This window comes from Pongo pygmaeus, chromosome 10 (genome assembly GCF_028885625.2).
Source record: "Pongo pygmaeus isolate AG05252 chromosome 10, NHGRI_mPonPyg2-v2.0_pri, whole genome shotgun sequence".
Lineage (NCBI taxonomy): Eukaryota > Metazoa > Chordata > Mammalia > Primates > Hominidae > Pongo > Pongo pygmaeus.
The window spans coordinates 50,240,088-50,266,400 of record NC_072383.2 but is presented as its reverse complement, the minus strand read 5'-3'; the positions used below and the strand labels follow the sequence as shown (position 1 = coordinate 50,266,400).

The 26,313-nt window shown below is 47.1% G+C and overlaps 1 protein-coding gene and 1 long non-coding RNA gene across 3 annotated transcripts; one reads left to right on the top strand and one right to left on the bottom strand.

Annotated features, from left to right (window-relative positions):
- The first annotated feature begins 12,117 nt into the window (after positions 1 to 12,117).
- On the top strand, positions 12,118 to 23,112 carry KRT73 (keratin 73). 2 transcript variants are annotated; one of them, XM_054443310.1, is made up of 9 exons: positions 12,118 to 12,601; positions 14,296 to 14,510; positions 15,338 to 15,398; positions 16,004 to 16,099; positions 16,826 to 16,990; positions 19,347 to 19,472; positions 19,841 to 20,061; positions 21,399 to 21,433; positions 22,230 to 23,112. In XM_054443310.1, the coding sequence occupies exons 1-9, from the start codon at positions 12,155 to 12,157 to the stop codon at positions 22,484 to 22,486; spliced, it is 1,623 nt and encodes a 540-aa protein (XP_054299285.1). In that variant the 5' UTR covers positions 12,118 to 12,154; the 3' UTR covers positions 22,487 to 23,112. The 2 variants fall into 2 exon arrangements, with proteins under 2 accessions (XP_054299285.1, XP_063503312.1); XM_063647242.1 differs by lacking the exon at positions 16,004 to 16,099 and having other exon boundaries at positions 22,230 to 23,106.
- LOC129009778 (uncharacterized) lies at positions 15,372 to 20,828 on the bottom strand. The gene is made up of 3 exons (XR_008492846.1): positions 19,249 to 20,828; positions 17,847 to 18,337; positions 15,372 to 17,114 (listed from the first exon to the last, which is right to left on the bottom strand). It is a non-coding gene; the product is annotated as an uncharacterized LOC129009778 (long non-coding RNA).
- Positions 23,113 to 26,313: the final 3,201 nt, after the last annotated feature.

Genomic DNA, 26,313 nt, shown 5'->3' with positions numbered 1-26,313 from the left:
TGAACTGAGCCACTCAGAGACTTCAGGCAGAAATCACCAACCTCAGGAAATAGATGGGACCCCAACTCAGCAGTGGTAGCCTTTGGAGGGGGGAGAGTGGGGTTAAGATAGATTTTTTCCAACTTTTCTATATTCTCACATTTCCTACAATAAGGGTGGGAAAGAGGGTGGAGAAGAGACAAGCATAGGTGGGTGCAGGAAGGTACCTGGTCTCCCGTGATCCACTCACTGCCTACTGTTGGCCCTCAGCACAGTGCTGCCCTGCAAGACACCATCCTGGAGGCAGAGCAGAAGGGCAAGGTAGCCATCAGAGATGCCCAGGACAAGCTGGCTGAGGTGGAGGCTGGACCAGCTGCTCTGTGAGTACCAGGAGCTGATGAGCATCAAGGTGGCCCTGGAGGGCCAGGCGTGCAGGTGGGTGACCCAGAGGAGACAGGATAGGCAAGGGTCCTCACTGCACTCCGTCATGGCAGGCACTCTGTCAACCTTCCCATCTGTATGATAGGCAATTGATTAACTCATCCATTCCTGAAATGTCCCTCAGGCTTCGTTCAGCAGTGCTGTCCAGTCAGGGCCTTTGACCAGGGTGCACGTGATGAGCACTGATCCTGGCCCTGTACACTGCGCTCCTTAACTCTCTAGACTTTCCCTCACTTGAACAAGAGGGAAAAGGGTGGGGATTTCCCTGCTGTTGCGAAAGGCTGGGAGACAAGTTATAGTTTTCCTTGGTTTCGCCTGGTCCAGGCACGGCTGTATTGATCCCGGGCTTGGAAAGGGCGGAGGGCATACAGGTTGAGGGGCCTGGGAGAGTGTGAGTGTTTGTGCAAGTCTAGGAACAGTGGCCATGAGGCGACTGTGGGTTGGGAAAGTGAGCAAGGCAAACAGATTGAGAAGGGCTGTTCTTGTTACTCTATCCAGGAGTTAATGCGATTCCCAGCATGAGATTGAATTATGAATTATGAAGCAGACTTGAGTTATCCTTTCCTCTGACGTTGTTCTTCTCTGAGCCCCGTGAGAGGATCTACTGATTATTCTGTTTTCATGCGAGCAGGCAATCTAGAGAAGTCACCAACAACATGACCTGCTCTACGTAGGTAGGGGTGGATTTGCTGTGCGATCAGGATCTAACCTTCCCTTTTCCTGAGAGTAAAAGGAAGGAGCCTTTGGCCAGGCAGCTGGGGCCCTGGGGCCCTGAGCTTGCTCTGTAGGCATTGGCTGTGTGGCCTTGGGCAAGTCACTGTTTGTCTGTGGCCCTGTGAAGTTTCCCCCTCCACAGTACAGGAGCTGCAGGGTTCCTCTTCCATGTAGAAGCTCATGCTGCCTCCACATAGAGAAGGGGAGACCCCACCTTCAGGGCCCTCTCTGCCTGTGGTGGACACATGGCCCAGACAGTGGGTGGTGTGGGAGCCCTGGCCACTGTTCCTTTATGGGACACTTCAAGAAGGTGCCCCTCAATGCTGTGTGAGATGGATATTCAGGGATGTAGAAGGGGTGTGGGGGTGCACAGAGCTCTCTCCCCACAGCTGTGGTGTCAAGCACTGTTTCAGCTCTCAGGCCACAGTGTCTGGCTTCTGCTCAGGGAACAGAGCCTTCCTGAGAGGGGGCACCATCCCCTGAGGATCTGGTGCAGCATCCACGTTCATGTCCAGGGCTGCCACGTCCTTGGGGGCCAGCTGGAGGGTCCAGACCTCAAGCTAGGAATCCTGGACATGCTGGTCCTGACTTGGGAGATGAGGAGTCAAGTTCAGTGAGAGTCCAGGTCTCCAGCTCAGGGCACAGAAACCCTCCCAGAGGCAAAGGCCAATCTTCTGGTCCTGCTCTCTCCTGGTATCTGTCTGCCTGAGCACACATACCTGCTCTGGCTCTACCCCCACCTTTTTGTCTTCTGTGGCAATGTGGAGATGGGCTTTCGGGTCAAAACAAATTCTTTTTCTTTTCTCCCTCATGCATCCAAATGCCAGGCCCCAGAGGAAAGCCCCTCTCAGTGGGCCTTTCGTGTTTGTCACCTTCTCCCTTGTCTCTTCCTGCAGCCTCGTAGTGCTCTTAGCCCACACTGTCTCCTTCTGTGATGCAGAAGCAAGAGCTCTTCTCTTATCTCTGGTACTGAAGTAAGGGCATGCATAAACACCTTTTGAAACATGATTACTATCAATTCTCAGTTATCCACCTTAGTGGATGTCAGCCATGGTACTGATCATCTGCAACCATGTTTAGCAAGAAGTTGTTTTTGTTTCATTTTACAAGGCCTCCTATGACTTATTCTGAGGCAGAGGGACTCTCTGCCTTCCATGGATTCATAGACCCTGGGTGGCCACCAAAGGGAGGAGGAGAGAGGAAGATCTATGGGGACTGGGAGGATGAAAGTGTGCCAGCCTGGCCCTACCCCATTGCCCGAGAAAGCCAGGTGGATTATCCACCTGGAGAGCAACCTGAGGGTGGGCTGGGTTCAGGTGTCTCCCCTTCTGCCGGAATGAGGATAAAAACATATCAGAAGCAAATCCATCACAAGGGCCATACTTCAGGCAGAGTCTAGTTTGAAATAATGTCCAGTGTGACCTGCTGGGTTATGAGGGGTGTGACTAGAGCCCTGGAGCCCTCCAGTTTATGAAGGAGATCTTGCATCCTGTGTTTTGTTTTAAAGGGTTGCCCATTCCCAGCTTACCCTCTCTCCCACACCTCTCCAATAAACTTCATGGGGAATTGATTCTGTTTGGAAACTTTAAAAATATTCACTAATAAGATCTTCCCTGAGTATTGTTCACTACCCCCAGGTTGCCATCCTGCAAGGCACACATGTGCACGTGTGCACACACACACACACATGTTCACTCTCTGTTCTATCCTTGCTTGGCTGTCTGTGCTGACAGGGGGGAACACTGGAAGGGGTGCTATTCCTGTTTGGCTTTGGAAGGTGGGCACAAAGGACCCTTGTTTCCTCTCCCTATTAGGAAAACTCAGCTTCCATTTTTACAGCAATAACTTCAGGCCTTGAGCCTTGTTTGGCAGCCAAGCTGGTGTTATTATTGGCTAATTGCGGGGCAATAGTGTTGCTATCATTATTGCTAGGAGGATTATTATCAGGTAACTAAATGGCCAGAGGGTGTGGAGTGGGAAAAGCAGCCTGGGGGCTTGGGTCACAAGGGCAGCTCTCCTGTTTTGTCTCCTGCTTTACTCAGAAGGCAGTTTGTAGTCCAGCACTGCACTCGGAGTCCAGATGTGTTGTACTGGAAGGCAGGTCTTGTCAAAAGTTCCCTGCTGTGAGCTCTGTTTTGAGCAGCAAGGGGAGGAAGATAGCCAGGGATAATGGGGCACAGGTCCTGCCTTTGAGCCACTCCTACACTTCTGAAGAGGCAGCATGCATTCATTCAACAACCATTTATGTGCCAGATTCTGTTCTCAACACTAATACAAAAGGGTGATCAAGACTTCTGGCTACTGGGAAGCAGGTAAGTGAAGGTGCGGAGTATAGTGAGACAGATGCTATCTTGGGAAGATCATCTCAGGAACAAGGGACCCAGATTAGGAGGATAAGGGAGACTTCCTTGATGAAGATTTCTCAAAGCTGAAACCTGAAACCTGAAAGATGAAGAGTTAGCCAAGGGGAAGGGAGTGTTTAAGTAGAGGTGCTGTATCTACTGTGAACAGAGCAGTGCTGGGCACATTAAGTAGGTGCACCATAAATGGTTGAAATGGTCAAATGAAAGAAAAGGAGATTGACAAGAGCATAAGAAACTGAAGTCTGGTGGGGCTTGCAGAGAGATGTGGCAGAACAGGTGGGCAGGGCAAGATCAGGACGAGAGAGCCCTTCTGGGTAGAGTGGCCACCTTGTTCCTGTTTGCCTGGAACTTTCCTGGTTTTAAAACTGAAAGTCTCATATCCTGAGAACCCAATAAGCCCAGGCAAATGGAAAAGGTTGGTCAACCTATGGCTGCGTTGCCTTCCCAGATTTGGACTCCATGCTGCAGCTTTGAGCAGTGGACTATTAGACACAATGGCAAGAATGCTTGCTTACCTAGCAGGCAGAGCATAGCTGAGCCTGCTGGGTGCCACCCCACCCCGCCCCGTATCCTTTCTCCTTTTCTTTCACAGAAGTAGAAACTTAGATGAGCACATGGCCCGCCACCCAAAGATGACATTTCCCAGCCTCCCTTGAAAATAACTGTGGCCATGAAACTAAGCTCTGGTCAGAGGGATACGAGTTGTGGTATCTTGCTCCTGATTGTGTGGTTAAAAGGCAGAACTCCTGAGAGTGGGTTCAGGCTCTGATGAAAACAATATGAGGAAGTTTAAGAAACTCTCCAAGCTCAAGACCGGACCCAGACCTTTTAAATAAGAATCTCAGGGTCAGGGAAAGTAGTGATTTTAGAAAGATTTCAGGCAGTAGTGGTTAAAAGGATGGACTCTGCAGTGGGCTGCCTGGCTTCCAGTCCTGGTTCTAGCTATGTGACCTTGTGCAAGTAACTTAACCTTCTGTGCTTCAGTTTTCTTATCTATAAAATGTGTGTTAATTGAACCTTCTTGATGGGGTTATTTTGATGATTAGTGTGCTCAGAACAGTACCTGGTCATATACCTGCTTAATTCATTAACGTGCTCAGTAAACGTATCAAGATGTACTGTCACATATCACAACCAGGATATTGACATTTATACAATTAAGATATAGAACATTACCATCATCACAAATTTCCCTCATGTTGTCCTCATTTGGACACATCCACTTCTCTCCTGTGACACTCTGTTTAACCCCCAAGCAATTACTAATCTGTTCTCCATTTCTGTATTTCAAGAATGTTATATAAATGGAATCTTTTTGAGAGTATTACATAAATGGAATCATATGATATACAAATCACACAATCCTTGAGGATTTTTTTTTTTACTCAGTATAATTCTTTAGAGATTCACGTGGGTCATTGCATGTACTGATAGTTTATTTCTTTTCATTGCTGAGTAGTACTCCATGACACGAATGTACCACGGTTTGCCACCCATTGAAGGGCACCTGGATTGTTTGCATTTTTTGGCTATTACAAATAAAGCTTCTATAAATGTTTGCATACAGGTTTTTGTGTGAAAATAAGATTTCATTTCTCTGGGATAAATGATCAGGTTTGTAATTGCTGGGATGTATGAGAGTTGCTTGTTTGGTTCTTTAAAAACTGCCAAACTGTTTTCCAGAGTGGCTGTGCCATTTTACATTCCCATTAGCAATACATGAGTGCTCTAGTTTCTCTGGGTCCTTGCCAGCATGTAGTGTTGCCACTAAGTTTTATTTAAGCCATTCTGATAGGTGTTGAGTAATATCTCATTGTGGCTTAAATTTGTATTTCCCTAATGTTGAATTTCATTTTGTGTGCTTATTCGCCATTGGTATGAACTATTCAGTGAAAGTCTTGTCATGTTTTTGCCCATTTTCTAATGCAATTGCTTGTTCTTTTGTTGTTGAGTTCTGAGAGTTCATTATGTATTCTAGAGCCTAGTCCTATGCTGAATATGTGGTCTGCAAATAATTTTTCCCAGTCCGTTGCTTGTCTTCTCATCCTCCTTAACAAGGTCTTTTGCAGTACAAAGTTTTTAATTTTGATGAAGTCCAGTAGATTTTTCCTTATATGGATTATGCTTTTGATGTCAAATCTAAGACCTCTTTACCCACCCTTTATCTTGAAGATTTCCCCTATTGTTTTTCTAAAAGTTTTATAGTTTTACATTTTATAGTCAATTAAGTCTGTGATCTATTTTGAATTAATTTTTCTGCAAAATATGAAACTTAAATCAAGATTTTTTGTTTTATTTTTGTTTTGCCTATGTATATATAATCACTTCAGCACCATTTGTTGAAAAGGCTAACTTTCTTCTACTGAATTATTTTTGACTCTGTCAGAAACTATGAGGTCCAATTTATCTATTTTTTTTTGTTTTGCTGTTGCTTGTGCTTTTTGTTTCTGTTATGGGTTGAATTGCATTCAACCCATAAAGTCCTAACTCCCAGTACCTCCAAATGTGAATGTATTTGCAAATAATGTGCTTTAAAAATTTTCTTTTGAGACTTCCTCTTCAACCCATGAATTATTTAGATGTATATTGTTTAGTTAATAAGTGTTTGGATAGATCCTGTTATCTTTCCTTTGTTTGTGTTCAGTTTATTTATTTTGGCTAGAGAACATACTCTGTATGGTTTAAGTTATTTACAAGTTGTTGAGGTTTATTTTATATCCCAGAATATGGCCTATCTTGGTATATGTCCTGTGGGCACTTGAATAGAATATTTATTCTGCTTTTGTTAGGTAGAATGTCTTATAAATATCAATTAGATCCTGTTGGTTGATGGTACTGTTAAGTTCTTTTATATCCTTGATAATATTCTTGCTAATTGTTCTATTGACTGTGAGAAAGGAATTTTGGAGTCCTTAACTAGAATTGTGGATTTGTCTATCTAATATTTTAGTTCCGTCAGTCTTTCATTCACATATTTTGCAACTCTTTTGTTTGGTGTATAAACATTAGGAATGTCTTCTCACTAAATCACTATTTCTTCTTAGTGAATTGGTCTTTTTAGATTATACACTGTCTCTCTCTGTCTCATAATTTTTTTTTGCTTTGAAGTATACTTTATCTGATGTTAATCTAGACACTTATATTTGAGATAAGGTTTTGGAGATAGTATATAGTTTGTTCATGTTTTAAAATATACTCTGTCAATGTCTGTCTTTTAATTGGTATATTTAGACCATTTATATTTAACATAATTATTGATATATTAGGGCTTAGGCTGCCATTTAAATTTTTGTTTTCTAATTGTTCTCTTTTTTCTATTTATGTTTTTCTCCTACTATCCTGTTGGTTACTTGAACATTTTTAAGAATTCATTTTGATTTATGTATTGTGTCTTTTAGTAAACGTTTTTGTATAGCATTATTAGTGCTGCTGAGTATTTTATTATATATACATAACTTATCACAGTCTATTGCTATCATTATTTTATCAGTTGAAGAATCCTTACCTCCTTATATTCCTTTACCATCTCTCATTTATAATATAATTTCTTAAATATTTCATCTAAATACATTTAGAATCACATCAGACAGTGTTAGAATTTTTGCCTCAACCATTGAACATAATTTATAGGAAATTCAAGAGAAGGAAAGTCTATTGTATTAACTTATTTTTTAAAAATTATCATGTTTTTTCCTCCTTCCTAATGTTTCAAGTTGTCTTCTTTTATCATTTTCTTTCTGTTTAGAGAACTTACTTTAGCCATTCTTTTAGGGTAGGCCTGCTGGAAACACATTCTTAGTTTTTCTTCATCTGAGAATGCTTTCATTTTGTCTTCATTCCTGAAGGATATTTTTACTGGGCATTGAATTCTGCATCAACAGTTCTTTGCTTTCAGCACTTGAAAACTATGCCATTCCCTGCTAGCCTCCATAGTTTCTGATGAGAAATCTTCTGTCCTTCAAATTGTTTTTTCCCTAAAGGTAAAGCATTGTTTCTCTTTAGCTGCTTTCTGGTTTTTCCTTGTAGTTTTCAGAATTCTGACTATAATATGTCTGGGTATGAATTTCTTTGGGTTTATTCTGTTTAGGGTTTGCTCAGCTTCCTGAATCTGTGGGTTTACGTCTTTTGCCAAATTTGGGGAATTTTTATTCCTTATTTCTTTGAGTTATTTTTCAGAAATCCTTCTTTTCCTTTCCTTCTGAACCCCAGTGACTTGACTGTTAGATCTTTTGTTAGAGTCTCCCTGATCCTGAGACTTGGTTCATTTTATTCTTCTTCAGTCTATTGTTCAGTTCTTTTTATTATTCGGATTGGGTAATTTTTATTGTCCTTTCTTCCAGTTCACTGATTCTTTCCTCTGACCTTTTAGTCTCCTGTTACGTGTATCCACTGAGTTTTTTATTTTGATTATTATATTTCTTAGTTCTAAAACTTCCATTTAAAGATCCAGAAGCTGACGGATGTGGGTCTGATCGCAATTCAGTGATGACTTGTTCATCCTCCACTTCCCTTCGCTCTCATGTGGAAAGAGGAGCTGGGAATGTGGCAGGCAGCACGGAGCGGAAGGGAGAGAAATGGGATAGAAGACCTCATTTCTACATATTTATACACAACCCCAGGGAAGACACAGAGACTTGTACTTGTGCTGTTCATGCTGTCACTGCCTCTGGGCCTTCCCAGCACATGCGTGGTCTCTTCACCACTGCCCTCGAGTTCCGTGTCTCCTTCCCCTGCCCCCAGTTGCTGTCTCAGCTGCTCTCCCAGAGTTGGTTATTTTTAGTTTGGGGCAGTAGGCATGTATGGGGAGGAGAGGGGGTTCTTCCCAGACTCATGTCCCAGATGTTTATTCCATGTCCTCTTCTCCAATAAAACAAGCAAGTTGGGCATGTTTATTAAAAAAAATAAAAAATAAATAAAACTTCCATTTAGTTCCTCTGGTTTTTTAATTTCTTTGTTGAAACTGTCTAATTTTTCATCTACTTAGCATGTTCTTAGTTGTTCATTTGAGCATGTTTATTGTGGCTGCTTTGAAATCTTTGTCAGATAATTTTAACAACTTTGTCATCTAGGTATTTACATCTATCAATTGTCTTTTTTTTTCGTTCAATTTGAGGACTTCCTTGTTCTTGGCACAATGAGTGCTTTTTTAAATAAAAATTTGGACATTTTGGTACTATTATGAGATTCTGGATATTGTTTAAATCTTCTGTTTTGGCTGCCTTCTTCTGACATTGCCCTTGCAAGGGAAAGGGTGTGGATGCTACCTTGTTATTGCCAGGTGAGGGTAGAAGTCTGGGCTCCCCACATGGTCTCCACTGGCACCAAGTGGGTCAGGCACTTGTTACCTCCTGGTGGGGATGAAATCCAGCTTCTTTCTTGGACTTCCCTGATTCCATCTAACTGCTGGGGGAGGGGGTAGTTGGGGCACCTCATTATAGCCTGGTGAGTGTGAAGGTCTAGGCCTCACACTCAGCTTTTGCTGATGTGGGTGTGGGTGAAACCATAGTTTTTTCTGTATGTTGAGATGGAATAGAGTGATTATTCTCTGTAAGTTTTCCATCTTGCTAGGCTGCCCCTTTCCTGATGATGTGGCTACAGAGATCAGGCTTTTGTTCAGTCTTTAAAAATCTGAGCCTTTCCAAATTCCTGCCTTCTTCTGCCCCAAGTCTGGAATATAGGAGACGAATAGAAAACCTAGAGAAATAATCATCATGACTTTCATTGGGTCCTGAGGTCCCTGTTGGTGTGCCTTCTTCTCTACGCTTCAGAGTCTTCTCATGTTTGTGAAGAAGGGAAAAGTATGTCTACTTCATCTTTCTAGATGTGGAATATCCACATATGGAATACTGATTTCACAATATTTATTTGATTGCCCCTGGGGGTGACAGAAAGTTGATTTCCTGCCTCTCTCTCTCTCTTTCTCCCTCTCTCTCTTTCTTTGTTTCTTTTCTGAAACCATCAGAAACTCTTGCCCTAGTGTCTGGGCAGAGGCTAATGGCAGGACAGCCCCATGTGGGAAGTGGGGCTGACTTGGTAATTCGATTCATCTGGGATTGAGTTTCCCATGGTGAGGGCAATAGCAGGATGTGAAATATAAGGAGCTCACTATGTGAAAACCCACTTAGAGGAGTTTCAATGACAGGTGCTAGGGATACTGTTCTTGGGGAGAATGATTTCAAAGGGCACCTAAGAGTTTTTTAGCCTAGTCCATGACTGCCTGAGAGTCCTTTGCCACTGGAGTTCTGGGAAGTGAGTAGAGAGGACCAAAGGGAGGATAGGACCTGGATCTTGTCCTCAGGAAAATTTCTGGCCATTAGGAAAGATTGACATACCTCCTGAACACAGGTAGAGACATCAAATTAGAAGAGACAATTGACATAATAGATGCTGTTGTTTGGACAACAAACAACATGTGGGAGGCTGGGAAGAGAGGTGTGATTGGATTAGGAAAGCGATCAGAGAAGGTTTCCGGGGGTGCCTCTGTGGCAGGTTCACAAGATGAGAAGGCCAGAGAGAGGAGGGGAAGTGAAAACCATAAGGAGAGGGGCTGTTTGCTCATAAGCACACCCATGCCATACTGCAGAGTTGGCATTCACAGCATAAATGCCATTAGGGGTGATCTCAGGGCCTGTGACATGCAGCAATTTGTAGTTTTGCTGAGATGCAGGACTGAATCACCTCCACCCCAGTGCTGGTGTGCTGAAATGAACCAATTAGGGAGTGATTTTGGCTGGAATACTCAGCATTCTCATCACAATGCAGTTTTGTTGGTCGTCTTTGTGCCTTACAAAGGAATAGAAACTTTGGGTTAGGCACGGTGGCTCAGCACTTTGAGAGGCTGAGGCAGGCAGATCATCTGAGGTCGAGAGATCGAGACCAGCCTGACCAATATGGAGAAACCCCATTTCTACTAGAAATACAAAATTAGCCGGGCGTGGTGCTGCATCCCAGCTACTCAGGAGGCTGAGGCAGTAGAATCCCTTGAACCTGGGAGGTGGAGGTTGCGATGAGCCGAGATCATGCTATTGCACTCCAGCCTGGCCAAGAAGAGTGAAACTCCATCTCAAAAAAAAAAAAAAAAAGGAATAGAAACTTTGTGTTAGCTAAAAAAGATTAAAGGATTGCCAAGTGGCATTGCCGTTAGTGAAATTGAAGACATTGAATAAAGTGATTATTCTTAACTAGAAAACAACTGTATTGTATAAAAAAGAGGGGAGGTTGAATTTGGCAATTGCTTAGTACAACAATTTTAGGGGCATATCATAACCTCTGTACAGAAATAGAAAAGAAGGATGGGCCAACTGTTCATTCAAGTACTCCGGCTAGTGAAATACTTATGTTTTTATGGAGGAAATTCTATACTATGGATATATTTGGGATTTGGGATTTGGGAAACTCTTGGGTCACATACTTTGGCAATGTCAATCCATGAAATTCAAATGTCTGCCCCTACCTCCCCATCTCCAAAATTGTGAGCTAGGTTTGGTCTTCATAATTCGGGACCCAAGAGCCTAGCACAGTACCTGGGAGAGTGTCAGCCCTCAGCAGAAGTCTGTTAAACGAATGGATAAATGAGTGAACAAGTAGATGGCTGGCTGGCTGGTTGGATGGATGGATGGACAAATGAATAAGGCTGGCATAACTCTGAATGTGGAGTCAGAAGACCAGCCAAGGGAGTCCTCAAGGCTGGGGCCTGTGCTTTTTTGGGGCATTTTCATTCTCCGGGATTCACACAAAGAAAGGACTCACTAAATGTTTGCTAAAGGAATGACATCCTCAATTATCTGAACCTTGGTTTCCCCATTTGTGTAATGTGGATCATCACCATTCCCCTCCAGGCAGACTAAGTGGATTAAATGAGCTTCTTGTGTGAGGAGCTCTTTTACACTGTAAAGTGCTGCACCAGTGTCAGCCATCGTGAATGGTGCAATGACCATTATTTCAAGGTCAAGAGTCAGGGTAGTGGGATGGTAAAGGGACAAAGAAGTCAGTGTGTGCAAAGGAAGGTGAGCAGGGCAGCCCGGCTGGCACAGAGGAGCAGGAGAGCTGCCTGGGAGGGCACAGCAGGGGGCTGGCAGCCAGAGGCTGGTCCTGGATTCCCAGTGTGCTCCTCTCCTATGGCCCTGGCCAGCCATGAAACCTGTCTCCAGGAACCCTGGGAAGCCGGGCAGCAGGAGCCTCTTCTTAACCACATAAAAGCAGCTCAGCCAGGGTCCCTGAAGCAGCCCATCTGATGCTGGCATGGTTGTGAGATTTCTGACAGACGACACTGTCAATTAAAGGTTTCCCCTCTGTACCCCTACAATCCCAGGCCCCACCACTCCCTGGGGAACAGCAATTGAGACTGCGACAAACCTCCCACCTAAGATCTTTCTATGGATAATGTGCCCATGCTAATTACCCACGTTCATTAGATAAAACTCAAATTACATGAGCAAGACTTGCAAGACTAGCACTTTGGGAGTTTTCAAGTCATTTACCTGGTGTCTGATTTTGCTGGCAGAAAATGATTTTTTGCTCCCAGGCAAACTGAACCCACAAATTAGGCCAGTGGCTCCCTCCTGAGTCCTATAAAGTGGGAGCCCAGGATCACAGGCTGGTGAACTGCATCTCAGCTAAGGGTCGGCATCTTATCCCCACTTTCTGGCCTCCCCACCATGAGCCGCCAATTCACCTACAAGTCGGGAGCTGCTGCCAAGGGGGGCTTCAGCGGCTGCTCGGCTGTGCTCTCAGGGGGCAGCTCATCCTCCTATCGAGCAGGGGGCAAAGGGCTCAGTGGGGGCTTCAGCAGTCAGAGCCTTTACAGCCTGGGGGGTGCCCGGAGCATCTCTTTCAGTGTGGCCAGTGGCAGTGGGTGGGCAGGAGGCTATGGATTTGGCCGGGGCCGGGCCAGTGGCTTTGCTGGCAGCGTGTTTGGCAGTGTGGCCTTGGGGTCCGTGTGTCCGTCCTTGTGCCCGCCCGGGGGTATCCATCACGTCACCATCAACAAGAGCCTTCTGGCACCCCTGAACGTGGAGCTGGATCCTGAAATCCAGAAAGTGCGTGCCCAGGAGCGGGAGCAGATCAAGGTGCTGAACAACAAGTTCGCCTCCTTCATCGACAAGGTGGGTCTTTCTGGAGAAAGCTGATCTTGGGCACCCCTTTTAAGGACTCAGGAGGGAGCCACTGCCCTAATTTTTGGTTCAATTTGCCTGAGAGCAAGAAATCATTTTCTCCTAGCAAAATCAGACACCAGGTAAACAACTTGAAAGCTCCCCAGGTGCTGGGCCCATAAGGCTTGCTCATGCCATAGAGCCCCTTCCTTCCCCCACCTTCACTGTCCTTGGGGCACTCCCTGTCTGAAGCAGAGGAAGGCAGGACACCTCCCCAGGATGCAGACATAGCCCAGGGAGGAACTGGACAAAGCCTGCACATCAGAGCCAAGGGACCAGGGTTGGAGGGGTGAGAGGAGCCAGCAGCCTAGCCCAGGAAGGTGTCCAGGAAGCAATGGGAGTGGTCTCTGAGTTGAGAAGTAGGAGAGTGACAGCCTGTGAGACTTAGAAGCTAGGCAAAGGAGATGCCCTTGACAGCCTGGGGTATCTAGACTGCCATGCGACCCAGCTCTTCCTCCTGTGTCCCCTGACAGCTCAAACTCAGTCTGTAACACATGCAGCCTATGAGGCAAGGCAGCTGGAGGTCATGGTGCCCTAGAGCAGTGGTTCTCAAAGGTGGCCCTGGAACCAGCAGGAGCAACGTCACCTGGACGCTTGTTAGAATGCACATTCTCAGGCTCCACCCCAGAGCAACTGAATCAGAGACTCTGCACTAGGGTCCAGCACCCTGCATTTTAACAAGCTTTCCAGGTGATGCTGATGTACACTCAGGTTTGAGAATCACTGAGGAACAAAGTGGTAGAAAGGTATTGGGAAGCAGAGACTTCCTAAGCTTAGAGGAGCAGGGGAAGCTCACCCAGAGTGACAGTGAGGTAGGGTGGTGAGGCATGAGTAGGAGTTTTCAGATGGAGGTGGGGAAAAGGCAATCTAGGGAGACAGCACATGCAGCATGGTAGAACTTGTCTGGGGAATGGGAGACCTTGGGTTTATGATATCATTGTATGAGTAAAGAAGGAAGCCAGGAGGGCTGGGCACATTATGAAGAGTATGATAAGGAATATGGACTTGACCCTGAGGGTGATGTGGAACCACCTGAGGGTTTTAAGCAAGGGAATGATATATTTGTAGGTTGCAACTTGAGAATGCTTGTTCTGCTGCTGGGGCAATGCTGTGATTGAGATAGCAGAGATTCAGACATGAAAGCAACTTAGGAGGGCCGGAGACCCCAGATAAGCTGAGCATCTGCCTCTGGCTGGGCTGGGCGAGCCCACGCACAAGGAGGGAGAGAACAGGCAGAGCATGGGCCACCAGACTCCAAGCAGAGGGCCTGACAGTGTGAAGGCTAGCACAGGCCAGCTTGTGTCTAAGGAGCTGCCTTGGAGAGGTGGTCTGGGCTGAACATGGACATCGGTCCAGGCAGGTTTGGATAAGTGCAGAGGAGACAGATCTAGATCTTGATAGTTTGAGAGGGAAATGAAGATGTTGGTGCCCTTCCCAACCTTAGGGGCTGTCTCAGAGTGAGAACTTCAGTCAGATAAAGGACCCTAGGTAAGGAGTGGGGGTGTGAGTGGCATGGGTGGTAGTTTTTAAGGGCTGAGGCTTATTTTTAAAGCTAATGTAGCATAACAAAACACAGTTCCTGTCCAGGAAGGGAAATCTCACATCCTCTCTCCACATTGCTTAAGTATGTGTGGCATGGGTTCCAGGTGCGGTTCCTGGAGCAGCAGAACCAGGTGCTGGAGACCAAGTGGGAGCTGCTGCAGCAGCTGGACCTGAACAACTGCAAGAATAACCTGGAGCCCATCCTCGAGGGCTACATCAGCAACCTGCGGAAGCAGCTGGAGACGCTGTCCGGGGACAGGGTGAGGCTGGACTCGGAGCTGAGGAGCGTGCGCGAAGTGGTGGAGGACTACAAGAAGAGGTGAGCAGGACACCACTCCAGACTGGCCTGCCTCCCAGGGTGAGGCTTTCCTAGCAGGCACTGGGATGTTTGCCTCTGGCCTCAGAGGTACTGGGTTCATCTGTCTTGGCAAGATGAGAGCCTTCTATGGCAACGAGGCAGACTGGACAGTGGACAACCGGCCTCTTGGGCAGCGTCAGGGCTGTCCTGGCAGGTGATCCCCTCCTTGGCATGCTCCTTCCTGCTTCCCACTCAAGAGAGCCTGTATTGTGTGTGCCACAGCCTCTTGGCTCCTAAGCTCACCACTGTGCCCCTGAGTTCCAAAGAACCACCCCCCACCCACCCGCTGCTCTCTGCCACGGGGAAGGAGGTGGAGTTCCTGTTGGGCTTCCTCTCTCATTGCCTTTAGGTCCTGGACACAGGCCATGTGCCTTCTTTTTCCCCTGGGGGATAGTTCTGGCTTCCTTGGGACCCCTGCCTAGGGATGGAGGGGAGTTGTTGGTAGGGTGTCAGGCAGCAGGATTGACACAAGAATCATGGCTGAAAGGGGTAGCTGGCATGCTTCTGTGATTCAGATACTGAGTGGGAAGAGGAAGAACCTACTCACTCCCCAGGCGTCAGAGGAAATCAGACCTCAAACCACCCAGGCTTAGGAGGAGGTTACTTCATACCCGGCCTCCAACTCTGGCCAAATAGTCCTGGTGTGTTGAGATGGACTTGCAAAGGTATAGAATAATACCTCTTAAAGGGCATATAGTATGGGTATCTCTTTTCTCATTTCACTATGAGAACGTATACACGCACACACACAGACACACACTCTGCTCACTGTGATGCTTTCCCTGCAGGTATGAAGAAGAAATAAACAAGCGCACAACTGCTGAGAATGAATTTGTGGTGCTTAAGAAGGTGAGGAGGGTGCATGGGTTCCCTTCAGTCCCCCAGCAGTGGGTGTTGGGCTAAGAGAGAGGAGCAGCTGAGGTCTGAGACCCCCGCAGAAAGGCCTGGAGCCGAAGTGCTGAAGGAGGAGATGAAGGGCTTGCTGCTCGGAACATTTTGGGACACCTGGGTGTTGGTTTAGCACACAGTACTTTGTCTGTGGACAGGAACCTTGATGTGGATAGTCAGTCCCAAGTCATGTCCACTTTGGCTGGGCAACAGGACAGGCTTTGGGAGGGGCTGCAGGTTTGCCTTCCAACTCTGCTAGTTTCTGGCAAATCACCGTGGCTGTCCTTGGCTCCCTCTGTTGGCTGAATGACTGGCTGAGTGGAGTACAGAGTCTCACACCCTTCTCTGAGAAATAGAGGCAGAAGGAGTTCCAGAGGCATGAGAAACTTGCCCCAGGTTTCGCAGTGAGTCTGACAGTGAAGTTGTGGCTGGAAGGCAGGTTCCTGCCCCTTGGATCTGAAGTCCTGGGCAGCTAGCTAGGGCAGGGCCTGCGGGTGTCAGTTCGCTGGAGAGGCCTGTCTGGGCTTGAAGAAAGGTGAGGTCAGGGGTATCTGGATTCTCCATAGGACGTGGATGCAGCTTACATGAGCAAAGCGGAGCTGCAGGCCAAGGTGGATGCCCTGGATGGAGAAATCAAGTTCTTCAAGTGTCTGTACGAGGGGGTAAGGCTCCCCCTGCCGCACTTCTGGCTCTGTCTTCTGGAAGGACAGATATGTAATGAACAGTTTTTTACTTATCGGTAACTTAAGCAGTCCAGGGCACCTCCAGCATTGGGGTGCTGAGAAATTTGTAGCTCAAAGTTGGGAGTCGCCATCTATCCTGGTGCCCCATCCATCCCTGACTGCCCTGAGGATGTCCTGCTTTCACTTTCTCCAGGAAAACAGAGTCCTTAAGGGGTTCCCACTGAACTTCAGCCAAGCATATTCTCATTCCTGCTTCTCTTCTCTCTGTGGCTGGGGATGTTTCCTGGGGTCTTGGGCAGGAATCCCCAGGGATAAAGGCAGGAAGTCCTCATACCCCTTCTACCTTCTCTATGCACATCTGGTTTCAAGCCTTGACCTATTGGCCAAGCATTCCTGGGCTCCTGTGCCCCTTAGTGTCCTGTGTGTGGCAGCCAGGCTGTTGTCTTCCACCTTTCCCTCTCCTGTCCTGTCTCAGGGGACAGACGTATGGGCTGTTTTCTTCCTGGGCTGCTTCAAACCCATTTAGCAGTTTTCAGATGTGGTATTGGAACCTCTGGGCTGTGAGCGCTGTTCTTACAAGCTTTGGGAAGTGCAGCTTCCATCTGTGTGGGATGGTCTAGGGCCATCCCTCTGGGACAGGGCCATCACCTTGGCACCTTTCTCTGGTCACAGAAGGCATTTCATGCTTCCTTGTTTCCCCTGCAGGAGATTGCTCAGATCCAGTCCCACATCAGTGACACGTCCATCATCCTGTCCATGGACAACAACCGGAACCTGGACCTGGACAGCATCATTGCTGAGGTCCGCGCCCAGTATGAGGAGATCGCCCGGAAGAGCAAGGCCGAGGCCAAGGCCCTGTACCAGACCAAGGTGAGGCCGCAAAACTCCCCACAGTGAAGTATGCAGGGCCCTCTGCTCCAGACTCTGTCTTGTCTGCCCCATGACTCACTGTGGTGGCCCATAGCTTGCTGGGAGCACAGCACTGTCCTGGGCACTGGGGGAAGCCAGAGTGGAGGAGAAGACACAGCTCTGTCCTTGGCATCCACTTAGATCAACAGCACCCCTGGAGGATGCACTCAGCTGAGTGCAGGTGAATGTGGTGCAAACAGAGTCCAGATTGAGGAACTATGACCAGGTGGGGCAGGTCAGAAACAACTCCCCGGAGGCAGAGAGTTCTGTTTGGAGGGGAGAAGCAACATGAGTAGTTGGCATCTCAACTCCCCCGCTAATTATCATAAATGAGGGGGTCTCTTCAGTGTGATCCGGAACCAAGTAATTTCTACCTTTTCATTCAAGTCTAACTCCAAAGATAAGGCAGAAGTTTGAGGCCTCAGATCTTAACTCCCCTAATGGTAGTGAGTGGGAAGTGATTCTTTAGATAATTTGGTTTCTCAAATCAAGATGGCAACTTCCTAATTGTTCCTTGCTGTTTATCAGGCTCTTTCTCAAGGGAATCCACACTCTTGGAAGATCTTATCTCATCCCTCTCCCTGCCTCCTTGCCAGCCTGCAGTGGTGGAGGAGGGAGGCTTTCAAGGTCTAGGAGACAGGCTAGGGCTTCTTGGTAAAGGTTCAAACTCAACTCCTCAGTCCCCAAAGCCTTCCACATTAGTGTTGCAAGCTAGGGTCAGGAATGCCCAGAATCATAACAGTATTATGATTGCTTATTTTGATGATTCCCTTTTAAAGAGAAAGAAGGTAGGGCCCAGGGAGTTCAAGCTACTTACCAAAGGCAATAACTGACAAGTGACGCAGCTGGATCAGAATCTAGGTGACTGACTTCAAGTTCCACTGCATTTAGGCAGAAAATCAGAAGGTGACTCTGGGAAAGAAGCATTTACTCTAAGGGCTTTGTGTGGCTTTACAGAGGAGTGGCAGGAAGATGTTCATCTGTTTGTCTCAGAATGAAGCTGCTTGCAGAACCAGTGTACGGGGAGGCATCCTGCTCACACAGCCTTGCAGAGAAGTGGGAGAAGGCCCCTCGTTTAGGGTTGGCACCAAAGATAAAACACAAGGAGTGAAGAGAGAAGCCCCTCTGCCTTCTCTGCCTTCTGGATAACTTGGCATCTTTAGGAACAATCCTAAATCTTGGGCCATGCTGGGATGGAGCACCCAGTGACAGAGACAGAGCAGTATACCACCTCCAGAGTGCTGAAAGCTCCCTGTTTTGTGTTCCCCTTGAGCCACATTCTGAGTAGAACTGATGTACTGTCTGTGACTGTTTAATAGATGACATCAAAGACAGAAATAATCCCAAATTAGTAGTTGACCTAAAATTCATGGCTAGTGGTTTTGGGGTATAGCTGAATCCACCCCCATCATGCACACAAAATGTTCCTCCATGCTAATCCCTCCCTCCATCCCAGCCCAGCAAAGCTGCCTGTGGGCTGGGGCCTAGCTAAGGTATCAAGGGGAGGGAGTCACAGAAAATACAGATGGACAGCTCATTGGCTCACTCATTCATTCATCAGACTTTTTTTGAGCACCAACCAGGCACTATGCTAGGTACTGGGAATTCAAAGTTAAAAGAAAAAGTCTCTGCCATCCATTCATTCTGGGTCTGATGGAGAACACACGGAAACAGGTTCACAATACAGTACAGTGTGGGGAGACCTATGGACTGGTGTGCCAGTGGCAACGGAATAGAATTGCACCCAACCAGGGCATCACGGAAGGCCTCATGGAGGAAGGGACTCTGCACTGGCTAAGTTGGAGCTAGCTAGGGAAAAAGGAGGATGGAGGGGAGGGTTTTTCAGATCAGAAGAGAGGCTCAGGCAAAGACTCAGAGACACAAGAGCACGTGGGACATCTGGGGGAACTGTGGGACTGTTTGGCCCAGCTTGGGAGTCAGATAGGTGTTAGGCAAGGGCAGAAGGAAATGAGCCCCTGGATGCCATGTAAGAGTTTGAATTTGACCTTGACTTTGAAGGACGATAGGCAGAGGAACATCTTAATTGGAGTTGTGTGTTATAAAGTTGCCATGTGAAGAGTCTGGGACATTCAACCATCCTTATGGCCAATTCTAACCATCTGTGAGATCAGCCATGCTTAAGGCAAGCAAATGCAATGGCCCAGTGCTTTAATGGGAGGCTGCTGATAGACATGGTGAGGCGGGGGACCTGGACCCACCTCTGCCATACTCTGCAAGTGCAGGCACAGTCTCTGTACCAGGCTGATCCCAGCCAAGCCCTGAGTCAGTGTCCTTGCTTTGGTTCCTTTTCCTCTAGTTCCAGGAGCTGCAGCTAGCAGCCGGCCGGCATGGGGATGACCTGAAACACACCAAAAATGAGATCTCAGAGCTGACCCGTCTCATCCAAAGGCTGCGCTCAGAGATTGAGAGTGTGAAGAAGCAGGTGAAGGGGACTGGAGCGTTCCTTACTCACTCCTAAGGGAGGGGTGAACTGCTTAGCACCCCCTACCCCCTCCTTCTCCTGAGCATCCATTTCAGAATCCCCTTCCTCAAATGGAGGTCCTGCTCTCATCCCTCACCCTTAGCTCCCATCTGAAGTTTGGAACAATTGCAGATTATTTTCATAAAGCTGTGGGGCCCAGTATAACAAGCCTCTCAGTCCCAGGTTGACAGGACTCCACCTGGATGTGGCTGGGTCTCTGCTCCAGGACATGGGGCAGGACAGAGGAGGGCTCAACCACTGAGAGCATGGGAGAGGTGAAGTGAGGCCCAGGGAGGAACTCAGGGAGAAATGCTACCTCCTGACCCCAGTGTGCCAACCTGGAGACGGCCATCACTGACACTGAGCAGCGGGGGGACTGCGCCCTCAAGGATGCCAGGGCCAAGCTGGATGAGCTGGAGGGCGCCCTGCAGCAGGCCAAGGAGGAGCTGGCACGGATGCTGCGCGAGTACCAAGAGCTTTTGAGCGTGAAGCTGTCCCTGGATATTGAGATCGCTACCTACCGCAAGCTGCTGGAGGGCGAGGAGTGCAGGTGGGCGGGACCGAGGGACTGGAAGAAACTGCAAGTCTCCACCTTAAAGTTTCCCAGAGTGTGGTTGGGGGCGGTGGGCGGGCGGTGGGGGTGGCGCTGGAGATGTGTTTACTTCACCCACAGGCATAGTTTCAAACAGCATCCTGCCAGATAATGTGACAGCAATTTCCTTTACAGTTCTCTTTTGACTCTTTGGAGAAAGTCTTAGCTGGGTGCTGTTGTGTCTTTAACACCTCTCAGATGGCCAGGTGCAGTGGTTCATGCCTATAATCCCAGCACTTTGGGAGGCTGAGGTGGGTGGATCACCTGAGGTCAGGAGTTTGAGACCAGCCTGGCCAACACTGGAGAAACCTCGTCTCTACTAAAAATACAAAAATTAGCTGGATGTGGTGGTGCACGCCTGTAATCCTAGCTACTCGGGAGGCTGAGGCAGGAGAATCGCTTGAACCCAGGAGGCTGAGGTTGCAGTGAGCTGAGATCTCACTACTGTCCTTCAGCTTGGGTGACAGAATGAGACTCCATCTCAAAAACAAACAAACAAACAAACAAACAAACAAACAAAACACAAAAACACCTCTCAGACACCTGCAAATATCCCCTATTGATAAAGAGACAGTAGATCTCAGGTGCAGAATCTCTGGGAAGATAATAGCATTATCTAGCCCAAAAGTTTTAAATTGTTTTCTTTTCATTATATTTATTTTTACTGCTACTTTTTTTCTTATTTGATTAGGTAATAATACTGGTTTCTATTTACCCTGGTGATATAAAACTTCTTTTTAAAAGAAATGCACTTTTGTCGTAAAAGGCAGAGTCAATTAAAAATACTAAATATCTAACAGTACAAGTCAAACATGGTCCTAGCAACAGTCGGAAGGGTGGCACACGAAGCATGAACATTTGAAAAACCTTGTTTTAACCTAGCACCATTTTATAACTGAGACCTGGAGAGAAGTCACTTGTCCCAAAATCATACAGTTCATTCATTAGTAGCAACTCCTGATCCTGATCTTGCCACATATGTATTTATTCAGGCAGCTGCTAACAGTAGTAAAGAAATGGGTTCAAGAGAAACCCTGCAGGAGGGACCTTGGGGGTGGTAATGTTGTTGGGGGTTCCAAAGTTGCAGGTTCCACATCTCTGCAGCGGGAAGAGTAGATTGAGGAGCAAGAGGGAGGGCTTAGAGACACACAAGGACAGCCAGTGCCATCCGGCAGGTGTGGGGTACGTGGAGGCTGAGCCGTTCTGGCTGGGGATCCCCAGCCTGTGTTTAGGCAGTGAGGGCCACTATGGGAGTCCACGTGATTCAGACTCTCCTGTGCTTTTCTCTCTTGCAGGATGTCGGGAGAATATACCAATTCTGTGAGCATTTGTGAGTATTTCATGAGTCTGAGGGAATACTTTTAGTCCATCAACAAACACAGAGTGGGTGGGTGTCCACCGCCCAGCCCCCTGGGGAACAGCTTGGCTCTGCCTGTTGACCACTTTGTCACATACTCACCTTCCTTGCTGAGACCTGCGGCCTCCCCGTTCAGAGCTGCTTCTTCCAGGTGGAGTCAGCGCCCAGCACATTCTGATACTGCACACTAGCCTCTTTCATAGCAATCTCCCCCCTGCTGCGGTGAACCTCTCAGCCCCTCCCCTCTTCTGTCACCCCCACACCGGCTCTCCTGCATGAAGGAAACTGAGCACAGAGTGGTGCCTCCTCACTGGGAGTGGAGACCGGTGTGTGGACCGCTGTGCAAGCCAGTTTAATACTGGCCCCACAGGGTTTGGCAGCCTCCTTCTTATAGCGGGACCAGCAGAAACTCCCTAATTTTAACAATCAGGAAATTCTTTTGAAAAATACTCAGAAGGTATTGTAAAGCTAAATGCAAGAACCTGCTGGCTTATCTGATGCTCAAGCATCATCTGTCCCTTGGGGGAGGCCCTTGCTACTCCTGTTTGTTCATAGAATGACAAGGTGCCTGACTTGGGAGTCTTGCAGGATTGGGGCTATTCTTCCCGCGCTTGAGTTGCTCAAATGAACCCAAGTTCATGGTTGATGGGAAGTGTTTGCTTAAGAAGGAGGCATTTAAGCTACTGGGGCTGGGAGGTTGGAGGGGGACTTAAGGCCACCTCTGTCCTGGGACATATACACTGATCACTCGTCCCTCCCTCCTCTGCAGCGGTCATCAACAGCTCCATGGCTGGGACGGCAGGCACAGGGGCTGGCTTTGGATTCAGCAATGCTGGCACCTATGGCTACTGGCCCAGCTCTGTCAGCGGGGGCTACAGCATGCTGCCTGGGGGCTGTGTCACTGGCAGTGGGAACTGCAACCCCCGTGGGGAAGCCAGGACCAGGCTGGGGAGTGCAAGTGAATTCAAGGACTCCCAGGGAAAGACCTTAGCTCTAAGCTCACCCACCAAAAAAACCATGAGATAAAAGTGCAAGGCAGCTCACTTCCCAGTAGTCTGCCTTGCCCTGGCAGACTGCTCTGGACTCCTCTAGGAAATTCCTCTGTCTCATTTGTCCTCATCTCCTTCTTGCTTTGCTTTGCTGTGGACCTCTCCTCCTTCTCCTTGACCTCTCTGCCTCAGTCTTTGTTAATGTTGAATCAGGATCTGAGAGCTGGAGCCCATCTTTCTGCCTCCATCCAAAGAGGCCTTTTAACTCAGCCTCCCCTTCTGAATGAAGACTTGGCCCTTTCTCTGCCTGCATGTCCCTGTGCAGAGGAAGTCTGTCTCTCAAGGGTAACCCCAATCTGCCTGCGCTGCTCTTTCATACCCTGTCTCAGTAACTATTTGGCCATGTGCTCCCTGGATACACAAGGTTTCAGATCTACTGATAGACCGGCAAGAACCCTCTCATGTTAGAGCAATACTGGCTCAGGCAAAACGCCTGGTAGGAAGTTGTATCTTGCATAGCCACTGTGTATTACATAGCCGGGAGTACCCCTTGAGGCTAATTCTACCAACCAAGGGATCTGTGCTCTTCATCTGTGGGTACTTGTCCTTGTTTAGGCCTCACCTCCCTGCTCCTGTGTCTTACCAATAAACTTATAAAGCCCACATGGGGTCAGGCTGCTTCTTTCTCCTAAGGGAGTCCTCATCTCAGTCCATGTGTCTTCTGCCTGTGGAGTGGTCAATGAATGGGAGCCTGGGGCACTTGAAGTCTGGAAGGATCTTTTGATCTGAGTGAAAGAGACCCTACTCAGCCTGGGTGATCTCACCATCACCTTCTAAGTCATGCTTTTCTCAGGCCAATTCTCCAGTGAATGGGGGATCTCTAAGAACATTCGGGTTATCGGCAGGGAGAAGGAGCCCACACTTGCCTGGTGTCAAGATTTAAAACTAGTCAAGAGGCAGCAGAAGGCCAGTTCTAGGTAGCCTAGGTTGAATTATGATGGCTCCATGTCCCCTAAGAAAAGGCCCAAAGGTAGAGACTCCTCTTTGAAGTAATGACACATGTTCTCTTGGCCCTTAGTAAAGTTCCCACTGAGTTGAGCATGGGTGTTTCATGTATATGTATATATGTATGAGTTTCTTTATGTATGTATGAATATGTGTGTGCATATGTGTATGTGTTTAAGAACGGGGCTCTCTGTTACACACATAATTGCAGATTCTTTTCATAAAGCTGTGGGGCCCAGCGTAACAAGCCTCTCAGTCCCAGGTTGACAGGACTCCACCTGGATGTGGCTGGGTCTCTGCTCTAGGAGGAGATGGAGCAGGACAGAGGAGGGCTCAACCACTGTGAGCATGGGAGAGGTGAAGTGAGGCCAAGGGAGGAACTCAGGGGGGAAATGTTTGTTTTGAAAATGCTCAGAGATTTCTCATAGATCCCCAGGCCATGATGATGCCATCAGGATGCAACAGGATGCAAAAGCGAGTGAGAGGCTAGCACACATTTAGGTTGGGGCCACCACGTTGCATCTGAACAGGTTCCTGTGGTTCCTGGGAGGGTCCTAGACTTCAAGTCAATAGCTTTGAATTCAGGTTTAGACTCTGCAACTAAGTGGCAATAATGAACAAAGCTCTCAATCTTCCTGAACCTCATTTCGTTAGCTATAAAACAGGAAGACTAATGCCCCTAAATTGTTGTTAAGCTAAAATGAAACAACACGAAGATGTCTTGTGCAATTACTGGCACAAAATTGATGCTTAATAAATGTTAGTGGAAACAAAAGCGTGTCCTCCATATTTTTGGTTTGACTTAATTAGCTCACCAAAAGAGGTGTACAGCTGCTGGTAAAGCAATTCAAAAATTCTGACTTTAAAGAGACCATCTCATAAATTACAGCACAAACTTATTTCCCAAAGGAGAACTGGCAGGCAGAATAATTAGTCTCAGGGCTACACTCTTAGAGCCAGTGAAGAAAGTCAGTTCAACAAATATTCATTAAGCATATATCATATGCCTGGCATGTGCTAGTGCTGGGGATACAATGATGAAGAAATCTTGTCCATGCCCCTTATGGAGGCATAACCATAAAGCACCTAACTGTAACATGGTGTCTCACATGGTGAGGTATCAGCAACAATAGAAGACACAGAGGCAGCACAGAGGAGAGAGAGGAACTTCAGGGAGGTCAGGGAAAGCTCTCAGAGGAGGCAATATGTGTAGAGGTTTTAGAGGATGGATAGGAATTCACTAGGTGGACAAGAGGAGGAAGTGGGCTTTGTAGCCAGAGGCACCAACATGGTACAAATAGGTGACTGTTGCTGGAGTGTGAAGTGTAAGGATGGAGGAGGCTCAGTAGGTGGAGTAGGTGGAGAAGGAGGGTGCAGTGGCATCCAGAGTTGGTGAGGCAGACAGCAGATGTGTAAGAGAGGCCCCTTCATGTATGCTAAGAGCTGGGATTTTATCCTATAGAGCTTGAGAGAGAAGTTAACACCTTGGGTGTCAGATGGACTCTGAGTCAGAAGGACTTTGCCACTTACTAATTGTGTAACTTAGGCAAGATACTTCTGCTCCATAAGCCTCAGTTTTCTCATCCGTACAAAGGGGTTAATAATTGGAGTTACCTCATAGAGGTGTCATGAGAATTAAATTTAATGAAATAATGTACGAGAATTATTTAGTTCTTCTAGCACATAGTAAGTGCTCCATAAATGGCTGCCCCTATTGTTTTTAGGTATAGACTATTCTTTCAGGAAACTGAAGTGAGAAGGGAAGTAGAGAATGTCTGATAGTGATCAGAAGATTGTTTGAGAACATGAATTTAGGATACAGAGCATTGGCTATTATGTAAGATTTCTGCCATCTAACTTCTAAGCTTGGGTTCATATAATGAATGCTGACGGCCTCAAGAGACAAACCCTGACATCTGAGCAGCTTAACTTAACACAGCAAAGATTTATTTCTCACTCACTGTCCAAGGCAGGTTCTCCCTTTGGCTGTTTCAGGGACCCAGGCTCTTCTGCCTTGTAGCCCTGCCACATGGGACACATGAACTCCAAAGTCACCAGACAGGGGAAAAGAGATGGAGGAGGCACATGACCTGCTTACTGCCCCATCCCAGAAATGACACACTTCAATGCCACTCATGTTTCACTGGCCAGCGCTAGTCACATGACCCCAAGCCCCACCAGAACTGCAAAGGAGGCTGGGAAGTGAGAGGAGAGCAAGGTTATTTGGTGAGCTCTGGCAGTCTGTGGCTCACCTTGCTCAGTCTAGATACTCAAGGCTGATCACCAGCCTGAGAATTCTCTCTCCCTTGGCCAGTGCAGGGATGATGCTGGCCATGCTCTCAGGAGTCCATGCAAACTACCTCCCTTTGGTTTGGACAATACAACCCTGGCCATATTGCCATAAGCTAGATAAGCCTGCATATTATATTTAGGCCTTCTCCATGTTTTTAGGGAGATATTGTAAGTCTCTTCAGATTTGGGAAATTTAAGTCAATTTAATGGTGAAGTGGAGATATCTTGTTCAGTGTTTCTTAAAGTATATTCCTTGAAACTCTGGCCCCATAAAGTATTTGGCCAAAGAGAGGGCTCAATGGCCTAAAAAATGGTTTGGAAAACACTGAGTTTTGTGGGGTTTTTTTGTGTGTGACAAGAACAGTACTTTATTTCTGATTCTAGAATCAACTTCCCTCTCCTTTCATCTTTAGTTTTTTTTTGAAAAATATAACTTATTTATAAAAGCATTATATGCTCATATTAGAAAATTCAGAAATATTAAAAAATAGAAAAAAACCCACTGACACTGCCCCATTCACAAGTTCACCTCTCAGCCATCAGGTGTGAAAAACATTAAGTTTTGTA